At 39.0% G+C, this 11,930-nt stretch overlaps 1 protein-coding gene across 1 annotated transcript; it reads right to left on the reverse strand.

The window, feature by feature from the left end:
- Positions 1–1,270: 1,270 nt before the first annotated feature.
- Positions 1,271–11,083, reverse strand: c1qtnf6b (C1q and TNF related 6b). The gene is made up of 3 exons (XM_046858544.1): positions 10,924–11,083; positions 6,998–7,195; positions 1,271–6,009 (listed from the first exon to the last, which is right to left on the reverse strand). Exons 2-3 carry the CDS (start codon positions 7,185–7,187, stop codon positions 5,465–5,467), a joined length of 735 nt encoding a protein of 244 aa, XP_046714500.1. The 5' UTR covers positions 7,188–7,195; positions 10,924–11,083; the 3' UTR covers positions 1,271–5,464.
- Positions 11,084–11,930: the final 847 nt, after the last annotated feature.

The following is an 11,930-nucleotide window of genomic DNA, read 5'->3' on the forward strand; positions in this document are numbered from 1 at the left end:
GGTTATCGGCAACCAATGAGAGGACAATGCCATAAAATATAGAATAAAATAAGAGATTAAGGGATTATTTAAATATGCCCACCAATCAGGCATAATGACATTATAACATTATGATGAGTGTGAGTGATTTTGTCTTCATCATAGCACCCGTCAGTGGGTATGATTTATTAGGCAGCAAGTGAACATTTTGTAATCAAAGTTGATGTGTTAAATCAGGAAAAATGGGCAAGTTTGATATTTGCCAAATTGTGATGTCTAGACGACTGGGTCGGAACATCTTCGAAACTGCAGCTCTTGTGATCTGTTCCCGGTCTGCAGTGGTCAGTCTCTATCAAAAGTGGTCCAAGGAAGGAACAGCGGTGAACCGGCAACAGGGTCATTGGTGGCAGAGGCTCAATGATGCACATGAGGAGTGAAGGCTGGTCAACAGACGAGCTCCTGTAGCTCAAATTGCTGAAGAAGTGAATGCTGTTAATGCATTTGGACTTTTTTGGCTGTAAAAGGGGGACCAACAAAATATTAGGCAGGTGGTCATAATGTGATGCCTGGTTATTAACCATTTAACTAGATGAAGTGCTTGTTTTTATTTATTTATAAACCATTAGCAATTATTTAGCCATTTTCATGACGGTGCAAAGAAAATGACAACTAAAATGACATCCAAATATAAAGTTTAACACTGGTGCAGATGAATTACAGTGAAGCATCAAAAGGAGTACAGAATAATGTAATTACAATGGAAGAGGTGAGAAGATGAGCACCATGAAGATTAATTAGAGGAGATAAAAGGTACAGTGAGGCATTTGGACAGGAGTTGAGATGAAAGGAGAAAGAAAAAGGAGGCAAAGAAACACAACTGGAGCAGGAGGTTGATTACAGAGGAAGAGAAGTGATGTCTGCAGTGTGCACTCTCTAGCCTGGGTTTATTCTTGCTCTGCCTCCATTAGTGGGCAGGGTGGAGTCCAAAACCATGATTTTCTTTCTTTCTTTCTTTCTTTCTTTCTTTCTCTCTCTCTCTCTCTCTCTCTCTCTCTCTCTCTCTCTGTCTGTCTGTCTGTCTGTCTGTCTGTCTGTCTGTCTCTGTAATCACAGCCCAAGCTGCACACACTCACAGCAGAGGATAAAGTAAAGCCTGAGCAATGTTTGGAGGACATTGAGGGTACACAGACTGCCAAAGTATTTTTATAGCAAGGCACAGATAGATGTGCTAACAAGAACAAGCCTACTACTTCATGCTCTCCTACTAAAAAACACACATGCCGATCAGAAGTCACTTTGCTACATTTTTAATGATGATAGATGGTACATAAAAACATATTTACATAATACAAGCATTATTTCTATTCATGTATACAAAAAAAGTGCACTTTTGCCAGTAAACCTACAAATTAGCACCTTCCTAATACAGCACCAATCTCAGACCCGGCATCAGGGACACCTGGAGAAACACCAGGTGCTTAAACCTCTGCTTGAACAACATTATTATTATTATTATTATTATTATTATTATTTGCAAACATGATGAAATTAGACGACCTGACGTGTAATCTGTGAAAACATGGTAGAAAGGGTCAGTGTGACAGGCAAACTGATACAACTCCTCAGGTTCTAATAAAGTTCTGGTTTTCTATTCTAAAAATAGCCCGATCAGCGAGTCAGAAATTTGACCTACTTCACGGATTTTGGTGAGTGACCAACGCCTGGTGTTCAATCTTTGCCTTGTTTAGTTCCACTCATCTGAAAGTCCAGAGTAACATCTGGATTAGATGTGGAATTGAGCAGATATTGGCTGGTTAAAGTGTATGAGCCATAACTGCTAAGCTTAATTTGGAAAGTGCCAGCTTATTTGGTAATGTGCTTTTGGAAGTTGATAAAAGCTTTCCTCCCAGACCAACCAGCCTCCGCCCACATCATGTTTCTTAAAAATAAATTCTTATAATATAACCTCTTCAGACAATACTAGATTGAATTAATTATTCAATGACAAAAACACTAGAAATCGTATAAACCTTCTAAAAGCTAAGGCATATTTTTTTTATAGTACCATAACCTGAAATGAGATTTTCTGGTGATATTCAAACATCTTAAATTTTTGAGTGCAGCACCTACCCAAATGGACTTTCTTTTTTTTTTTTTAAAGTGATGGGTCCATTCTAAACTTTTGTTATGGGAGGAAATACTGAAAATCGAAAATAAATTCAATTTCCTGTAATGTGCTAACTCCAGCTAATTCAAACTTCACACATAGACGTCTTAATGCTACTAAAGTTGAAAGATCTTTTTGTAAAATCACATGTTGAGACCCCTGGCCTTGCTACTGGCAAGATCAGCTGAATTTTTTTATAAATAGTCTTTCTTGAAAGATGCTAAATTGAGACACATCTTACTTGAGGTTGTTTTTTTTTAAAAAAGACAGACACAAGAAAATAAATTGTTTTGTGATATACCAACTCCAGCAAAAACTATCCTTGAGCTGGAACTGTTGTGAAAGCAAAATCCACTGGAAATGTCATAAATGTTTGTTTTTTATATGCTAACTTCAGCTAATGCCAGCTTTACTCTGAGGCAAGTTTTGATGATAAATTCACCACAAAACAGAATTTTGTTATAATATGCTAACTACAGAAATTCAAAGCTTTACTTTAAGGCATGATTTCGATGGTATCATCACCTAAAAATGCATTTTCTGGTGAACTCCAGCCAATCCTAAACTTACTCTAAAACCTTGCTGTGTTTTATTTTAATTCTTTTTTTACTTGCTAGCACAGCAAAACAAGTAAAACTGTCATATGGCAGGAACTCAATAGTGCTCCTGTAAGATATTTGCCACAGCTATAGATGCCAAAGACTCGAAATTGAGCTTACAGCTGCAAAACAACCTTAAAAATCAAGACTAAACGAAACCCAGACTTGCACACATACATGTGGAAAAACTGATCCAAAATCAGCAAACACTGTAAACCTCCTCAATGCCATTAAAACCATATTTATACAGTCGGGCAAACTTAATAAAATCCAAATGGTTGCAATTTTCTGTAGACACTGTCTCACCATGACCTGCTCATAACCTTATGTTTAATTGTTTATACAAGCAATAACATCAGCGTTAACTCTGCCTTAGCCAAGTGTGGTTTTCTCTGCAGAGAACTAGCCATTTTTTCGATAATAAAACATGTCTATAACAGCAAATATAAGTCCAAACTACACATTTCTTTGACCTCGAACCAACTGTTCTTGTCTGTATTAGTGATTAATAGTAGTTTTGACAACAGGCTGCTTTAGTGTAAAAAAATAAAAATAAAAAAATAAAGATGTGTGGTTTATTTCAAGCAAGGCCCTACCCCCTGGTCCTTCATTACGCTCTCTTTTTTTTTCTCTGGATGTGATTACAGATAGTTGGTCTGGTTTCCTGTTTCTGGTGTCTATAAACACAGCAGCTCAAACACAGCTGAGTTTCCTTCCAGAGACAGATGGGTGGGCTCTTTTTTTTTCTTTCAGCTCCAATCAATATCATTTGCAAAGTATTAATACAGCTCAGCTTAGACACTTTTACACCACTCTTTTTTTTTTTAAGTTCCACTGTCCCTTCCATGATGTCCTGTCCTCACTATCCACAATTTGACAATGTAGGATTTGCACAACACAAATGTGAGTAATAGAGTACATTTACTGTGCCAAAACTGTTTAAAATTGATTGCCAGTTGGCCGTTTTTTTGTCGTAAGACCCCATTTTTTTATACTTAAGTGCTAAATCATCTTCAAATGAATCCCTCTGGGTACATTATTTTAATACACATTGCATGGATAAAAGCTTTCAGGCTTAGTTTTTATATTGGGCTAAGCAAAGTTAAGTGGTATATCACATCCGGTATGCTAAGTAGGTTAAGCATCAGCCAAGTTTTCCTGTCCTTGCTCAATTTCTATTTTTATGGTTGTCGTTAAAAGGCCTAAGCTGATGTGCATGCAGCAAAAGAAACGACAGTAAAAATGGGCCAGTACCAGGATATTTAATCCACTTTGGATTCATGCACATATTTAGTTTAAGATGCAAGGGTATGCAACTGTGTTTATAGCACCTGTCAAAAGTTTGCAAACATCTAGTCTTATGTTTTTTAAGAAACACATGCATCCTTTTATTCCTTTTATTTAGTTTTTCCAAACGTTTAGCTGAAATTCTTTGCCATGCCTCTTATAAAATTTGCCAAAGGTGTTCTTCACCAGTTGGAGATTTCTTTTTGACCTTGTGATCCAGTTCATCCCAGAGCAGTTCAATAGGATTTGGGTGTAGTGACTGGGCAGGCCATTCCATAATAGATAACACTCCAGCCCATTGTTTGCTCTCGAAATAAATTAGCTTAGATGTATGCTTTGGGCTAATCTTTTGTTATATGGTGAAGTTGGTTCCAATTGGCTGTAGTCCAGACCGAATTGCATGGTGTTGATGTATAAAATGGTTGCCATGTTGGTTCTATATTCCAAACTTTTTACATTTGGACTCATTACTTTCAATACTAACAATATTTTCTTTCAATTCTTGCTTTGTGTTTTAACTGGTTTGTTGCATACAAAAAAGGAATATGCCTGTGTCTCCAAAAATGATAAAACAAAAATTATATATATATAAATTTAAATCCAATTGCATGCCATTACACCAAAAGTATACAGTCACTTTTTAAAGAGAATTGAGTAAGTTCCTAATGTATTCATCCTGTACCACACATCTCATATCTAATACCTTATTTGCTCGTTTATATGAAAAATAATTATATTGATTATAATTACAAAGAATGGACTGATTCTTTTTGAACATTAGCAGGATGAACTGAGTTTTTGGTTTCAGCCTAAGTACTGCTACTGCTACATTATTACCTCTGTCATTATTGTTAATGGCATTGAAAAAGCTGGTATGTCCAGCTGGTATAAGCAAAAGTCTTTTCAACACAGAAAAATATTTACTAAAATCAGGCTGGTTCTGGGATACCAGAGACATTGTCTGGTCAAAATTAAAGACGATGATCCAGACAAAAGGATTATGTAAGTCTGGAGTATTTTCCAGTCAGCCCCATTTCATTAGGCGAGGATTTTTTGGGAGGGACAAATACAGTACAGGTGACCTGGTTTCCTTTCACAATGTATAATGCTGTGTTTAGAGGACGCTTCTAAGAAGACTTAAAGGATATTCAGCATACTTTCAACCATTGATAAGTTAACAAGGCTGCTCTGCAGCCAAAGGAATTCTATTTAACACAGCAAAAATCATAAGGTTTAAAAGGGTACCAAAAGTACCGTGTCTAATTAGCACCAATATGTAAATCTGTCAGCCAAATGTACCTAATGCACTGTGATTATTAAATGAGCACTGTTTCCTTCCCTTTCAGAGAACTCCCTTGGCACGCTTTTTCCCTGAGAGAAGCCTTAATCCATAAATCCTACTCTCAGTATTGAGAAAACATCCGTGTTTTTTTTACACAGCAGGAGCCACCAGGTAGCCACTGAAGGTGATGTAGACGTCAACGTCGTCGCTGTAAATGGCATTCTCACGCTCGCGTTTGTATAGGCGCACCCATACTTCGTCGTTAAGCTCGAGAGAAAGCATGACGCTCTGGCTCTGCATGATGGAGCGGTCGCTGGGCTGCGCATACAGGATCACCTGCTCGCGTTCGTTCTGCATCAGGTGCAGGTAGGTCTCCTTGAAGTTCCACGTGTGGATGTTGATGTTGAAGAAGTAGATGCCCGGGACATAGCAGTAAAACTTGCCTTTAAACATGTTGAAGTGTTCGTCCTTGTTGACAAAGACGGTGTCAAAGAGCAACGCTTGGTAATAGTCATCGCTGTGGAGGGCCTTCCGGCGGCCCACCGAGAAGGACGAGTGTTGTGTCTTGCAGGGGTCTCCTGTAGCTCCGGCTTGCCCTTTGCTGCCTTTTGGACCAGTAGTGCCTCGGGAACCCGGAGGACCTTCTGCCCCTGCCTTACCCGGTGTTCCTCGCTCGCCTCGATCACCTTTGTCCCCTGGAAGACAAAAACATATGAATGGATGAAAGGATGGAAACATAGAGAGTAAAAGTGTGTATCGGTAAAGGGGTGAGTATCAAATCTAGGGAGCCTGTATTTAAATGTGTGGCACAACCGAGTAAGTGAGCAGGAACGGTAGTGGAGAAACTCTAAGCACCAAACCACACCACTCACATTATGCATTAGAACCCATACAGCTGTGAGGCAGAAATAATTTCACTTCACTGGCGCTTATGTACCTGAAGATCCCTATTCTTATATGCCATGGGAATTCAAATGTTTTGATACTATATGAATTCGGCTGTTGCTTTTGAAAGATTTTACAGTAAAGAAGATCTGCACTACACAACATCTAACCACATGCTGTTACTTTTCCCATTCCCAGCAAAATCCACCAGAACAGCTTTTACTGAGCTCTGAGTAAGTACAGGCGTTCTGCAAGGAGCTGAATATTCTCAGGGCTGTAATCCCCGAAACACAGACAAGCACGACACACATGTTGCCGCTTGTAGTTTACTGCCACATCGGCAAGTTTCCTGCCAGGTCTGTACGCCTGTTGAGCCTGCTGCTATTGCCTCACAGGATGACTTCGCCTGATTCGGCTCGGTTTTTCAAATTAAGAAAGCAGAAGAATGCCCAGAGCTGTGGCCTGCATGCAGGAGGGGGGGTTTTGTTAGAGCCATTTTCCAGAACCGCAGGGTTGGTTCAATGTTGGGCAATGTGTCAGGCAGAGTGTGTGTGTATGTGAGTGAGAGAGCTAGAGTGCAGTAAAGTAAGCATGTTAGTGGGCATGGCTAGTGGTTAGGGTCATTACTGGGTTACATATGATCTAGCACAGGCCTAAGTTGAAGCATTCAGAGGAAAATATTTAAATTATTTCATTGCGTTTTATATTCTATGACACCATTAAAGGTTAATCTGAATGTGTAATATAATAATACTGTCCTGACTGAAGTGTGAGTATATAGTTACAGTACAGCCTCACCTTTGAGAATGGTCATGTTAATGAACGTGCGAACTTCGGGAGCCTGGTAGGCCACGGGACGGGGCGAGTTGATAGGAGGGTCCAGGTGATCGCAGCACCTGCGGCAGTATTTGGGTGGTGACCTTGAGGGGGAGGGGACCGAAGCCACCAGGGGGAGGAGCAACAGCACAGGTAGAAAGAATCCAGACATGACCACACCTGAAGAAAAAGAGTCAGATAGATGATGCAGAGAGAGAGAGAGAGAGAGAGAGAGAGAGAGAGAGAGAGAGAAATAAATACCTGTTTAGGGAAAAAAATTTAAGAGTAAAGGCATCTAGTAATTGACATTATTAAGTCCAGAGTGGGCAAATCTCCTGGGGATGTAATGCATTCAGAACATAAAAGAGACATTACAGACATAATTGGTTATTAGGAATTGGTCTCTCTTATCTAAAGAGAGTAAATTTTTGCGTCATTTGTGCAATGCAGCAATGCTTTGATCCTTCAGTCTGTCTATCTTTGGATTCTGATAATCAGCTTTCATGAAAATATCACTGTCAAAAAAAAAATACATCCTAGCCCACTCTATGTAATAACATTCTCCCTCTTCATCACTACCTACAGTCACCATGTTAGATTTCTCATTAATATGATATTGAATATTGGCTGGAACGTTGCTGGTTTGTGAGAAAGAGTTCTCAATCCTTTTTTTAGGAGCTATTTGTAAAACCTGACCATTATCCCTAATGTTTGAGATTGTATTTCCTTTTGTAACAGCGTTAACATTGCATCATCAGCACAGGGGGACAATTTCTCAAGTGAAACTCTTAATTGGAACTTTTCCTTGGAATAACAAACCAAGGAGCAATCAACGAATTAGCTCCAAAATGTCTTAAAAAACAATCTTTTGGCATTAAAACGCAAAACTTATATTTTGACTGTAGAAGATAAATTCATTCATTTCCACACTATAAGTGAGGCAGGTTTATAAAGCCATTGTGCAGGTGTCGGGCAGAAATGTGCGACGTGCCGTGTGGAAAAGAACGATAGTGTTTGTTTTAGTGAAGGCATTTATCCTGATAGGCAATCTGCCGTAAAATGTGTTTTCTCATGCTGAACGGGCCCCCAAGGACACCTGGTCAGTGCTGGTGATTTGACAGAATCCAGAGACTAAGTTAGAGGGGGAGAAAAAAAAAACATTAAAATGAGACAGTGATGTCTTTTGACAAGGGCAGAAATAGAGGTCAAGCTCTTGGCATTGCAATAAATATCAGAAAGCACAAGAAGGAGAGAAAGTGAGGTAGATAGAAAATGAGAGACCGAGATGTGGGAGGTGGTGCAGAACTTGGCCCTGTAGGCTATGTTTTTTTTGGCTGTAATTTGACTTGTTTCCTGAGCAGTACTCTTCTACACCTCTTCATCCCCCTTCCTCCCCTTTCCTCCATCAAAACCCTCGGAGCGTACATCTGTCACTGTGCTATATTATGATTATATCCACCCCAGCTTTAGCTCACAGACATTACGTGAAACTTCAGGATGGTGTATGCAGGTGCACAGTATTACTTTTTTATTATTATTCTATAAGTCCTTCTTTGTGCAGCACCGCAGTGTTGAGGCATCATCGTGAGATAATTGCAAGTCGCTTTGGATAAGGGCATCTGCCAAATGCCGTAAATGTTATATTCACTCTGATCCCACAAGCAAGTTTTGTTTGCTTCATGCAAAATGGCAAATACAGTCGTCACGTTTTCTCCCGTTTACCTCTCTAGCACTTGTGCTTGCTTATGTTTATTGTGGTTGCCAAAAGCTAGACTTTTGCCCTTGCCAAAAAACATTCCCACATACAAGCCCCACAGACGCCCCTGTTTACCGCCTGCAGAGACGCAATTACCATGCAATTAAATTCTCAAAGATTTTTCTTATGTGAGATAGTTGGCATGGAAACAAACATTTATGATAATATGAAGACAGCATACAAAAAAGTGCAACCAAAAAGAAAAGTTTATAAGCCTTGACCACTGACTATGTACTACCGTTGAAGTGTTTTTATTCGCTGCTAATTTATTCTAGTTTGCGAGGATAATTAGTCAAATACTCCCACTAGAGTTGCCAGTTCATGTGCAGCTGTAAAAACATTTATAGCTATTACATGACTTGTGTAGGTTAGACCCAATCTGTCTTAATTTGGATTAAAAGCTCAGCCAATCATGTGCCAGCAGCACAATGCATAAACACATGTGAACGAGGGTTAAGAGCTTCACATGTTCAAAGCAAACATAAGAATGGGGATCGAATGCGATTTTAGCCAGTGACTTTGTCCATGACATGGTTGTTGGTGCAAGACATTTTACTATTTCAGAAACTGCTGATCTCCTGGCATTTTCATACACTACAGTCTCTAGAGTTTACACAGCGTGATGTGAAAAACATCTGTTGTACTGCAGTTCTCACGCCAGAAACTCCCTGTTGATTAGAGAGTTCAGAAAAGAGGCCAGACTGATCTAAGCTGATAGGAAGGTTACTCTAGCTACCTTAAATAATCACTTTTTACAGAGGTAAGCAGAAATGCATCTCAGAACGCACAACAATTGAGGCAGAAATGGCTAGATCTTACTAACAGGATGGATCTTTAGGATTTAAGCTGTAGCTCAGTGGTAGAGCTTTTTATGGTTTCGAAACTTTGAGAACTAGTACAGAGGGAGGACAGGCATATCTTAACCTGTAATTTACTGCACATTCCAAATAACTAGAGAGCTTATTATGTTTTTTTCTCTCTTAGAACTACCCAAATAACATATGTGATGGCCCTTTAACTGACACTCATGACCCTGTGTTATTGCTGTTACTGTATCCTGTGAACGTTGGCTAGGAATTTTATGACACATATCGAGACTTTTGGCTTTCCTTGGCTTCCACAACCCTAAGAAGTGGGTGAAAGAGGAAATCTGCAGTGTTTAACTGAGTTATAGGAATGTTAAACAGATAAACAGAGTCTTTGGGCTGACTTGCTCCAACATTTTTCATGCATGGCAGATTTTTGGGCTCCTTTAAGATGATAAACCAGGCTGTCAACTCCTTTTCCTTTTTTTTTTTTTTTTGCACTCCGTCTTGTCGGACATTGTCTTATTGGGAATGTTGAGCAATGTGTTGACTCAGTGTTCAGGTTCCTTCATCTCTTGATACCTTTGACTCTAATCCTTGTGTGACCCATCCATCTTTCTCTTCATCCATTTCTTTTCCTGTTGACGTTTTTGTGCTTAAATGAATCATTCTGAATATACTTTTTTTTTTAAATTCCTGTGTCCTGCAGGACCACAGCCCACAGTATGCAGCACTAAATTAAGAGCTTGCAAATCCCCTCCGCGCATGCGCAGAGAATTACTCTCATTACTCAACATATTCTATTAATTATGTTTCCCTTTTATTTTGTCTTGTGACACAAAGTCCCAAAGTTTACACATTTATGAAAGATTGTTCTGGGCATTTTTTTTTGCATGTGCTCAGAGGCTATTTATTAAGTGGAACGAGTCAACCCTGTACCTCTTTCCAAATCCAGATGTTTTAATACAGAGAGAGAGAGAGAGAGAGAGAGAGAGAGAGAAGGGAAAAAAAAGAAAAACTGCAAAAAGAGCCACGTCCTCACAAAGGAAGCAGGAGTAATGAGTGGAGAAAAGCTGCATGCACACATTGCATCTAATACATGCCAGGGAAATGCCAGAACAACATACTCAAGATTTGCTCCAGATTGTCATAAATGCCAATCATCCGACTTCTCCTTCTCCTTTTTGTTTTTTTTTTTTTCTTGCATTTTTTTTCCTTTTAGATGTTGCCGGTAATTTACGCACCGACGAGTTGCGCGCACGTTGTGAACGCGCATTTAGTTTGCGCGCTCCTGAAAAAGCGTGCAAGTGCAAAATAAATATAATTGCATGAGCTGGTAAACTTACCTGGGGGTCCTCATGCAGCCGATCCGAATGCTGCTGCTGCTGCTGCTGATGATGATTTCCCGTGATCAGCTGGAATCTCTCTCTCTCTCTCTCTCTCTCTCTCTCTCTCTCTCTCTCTCTCCCAGTCTCTCTCTTTGCAAAGGAGTTCCCTCCTCATGAACGCTGTATATGATTTCCTCCTCCTTCTTTGCTTTCCCTGTACTTTAATTCACGCTTCCCCTCCCTTTTTCTGCTTTATCCCCTCCTAAATTCCCAGAGCTCCTGACTTCCTATGCACTTTTTCTACACACTAAAGATATTCTTCCCAGCAGTAATACCTGCTGGGCACAAACCCCTGGTTGGATTTTTTTTTTTTAAGTTTTAGACAGTGCTGATTATCATAAATATATATTTTTTTAATTTTCCCTGCGTGCAATTTCAGCCAAACAACCGATTTTCTGTTATTGCATGTCTTTTTCAATCCACTGGTGTATAAAGTCCTGTCTCTCACTCACCACAGATGTAGACTAGTTTATGGAGATAAGAATCAGCAGGCAGAAGGCAGTAAGAAGTTTGGGGTTAATGTGGATGAGACAGAGGGAGTCAGTGATGTAAACATGACTGAGAACAGACACATTCCTGATCATCATCATCTTTTCTCTGCTTGTGTTCTATATGTGGATCTTCAGCCTGGATACATTCATTAGGTAACAACATTTTAATTAGTTTTATTAATATTATATATATATATATATATATATATATATATATATATATATATATATATATATATATATATATATATACACACACATATATATACATACATACATATATATACATACATACACACATATATATATATATATATATATATATATATATATATATATATATATATATACATACACACATATATACACACACACACACACATACACACATATACATATGTGTATGTATGTATGTACAGTGGTACCCCGCTTATCGACTTTAATCCGTTCCTTAAAACCGGTCGAAATGCGAAA

The sequence above is a fragment of the Silurus meridionalis genome, chromosome 1, assembly GCF_014805685.1.
Source record: "Silurus meridionalis isolate SWU-2019-XX chromosome 1, ASM1480568v1, whole genome shotgun sequence".
Classification (NCBI taxonomy): Eukaryota; Metazoa; Chordata; class Actinopteri; order Siluriformes; family Siluridae; genus Silurus; species Silurus meridionalis.

Excerpts from the sequence above, each read along its gene's own strand:
- c1qtnf6b (XM_046858544.1), bottom strand. The coding sequence starts at position 7,187 with ATGTCTGGATTCTTTCTACCTGTGCTGTTGCTCCTCCCCCTGGTGGCT. Across the intron at positions 6,010-6,997 it reads TAACATGACCATTCTCAAAG|GGGACAAAGGTGATCGAGGC; the intron begins GTGAGGCTGTAC and ends TTTGTCTTCCAG.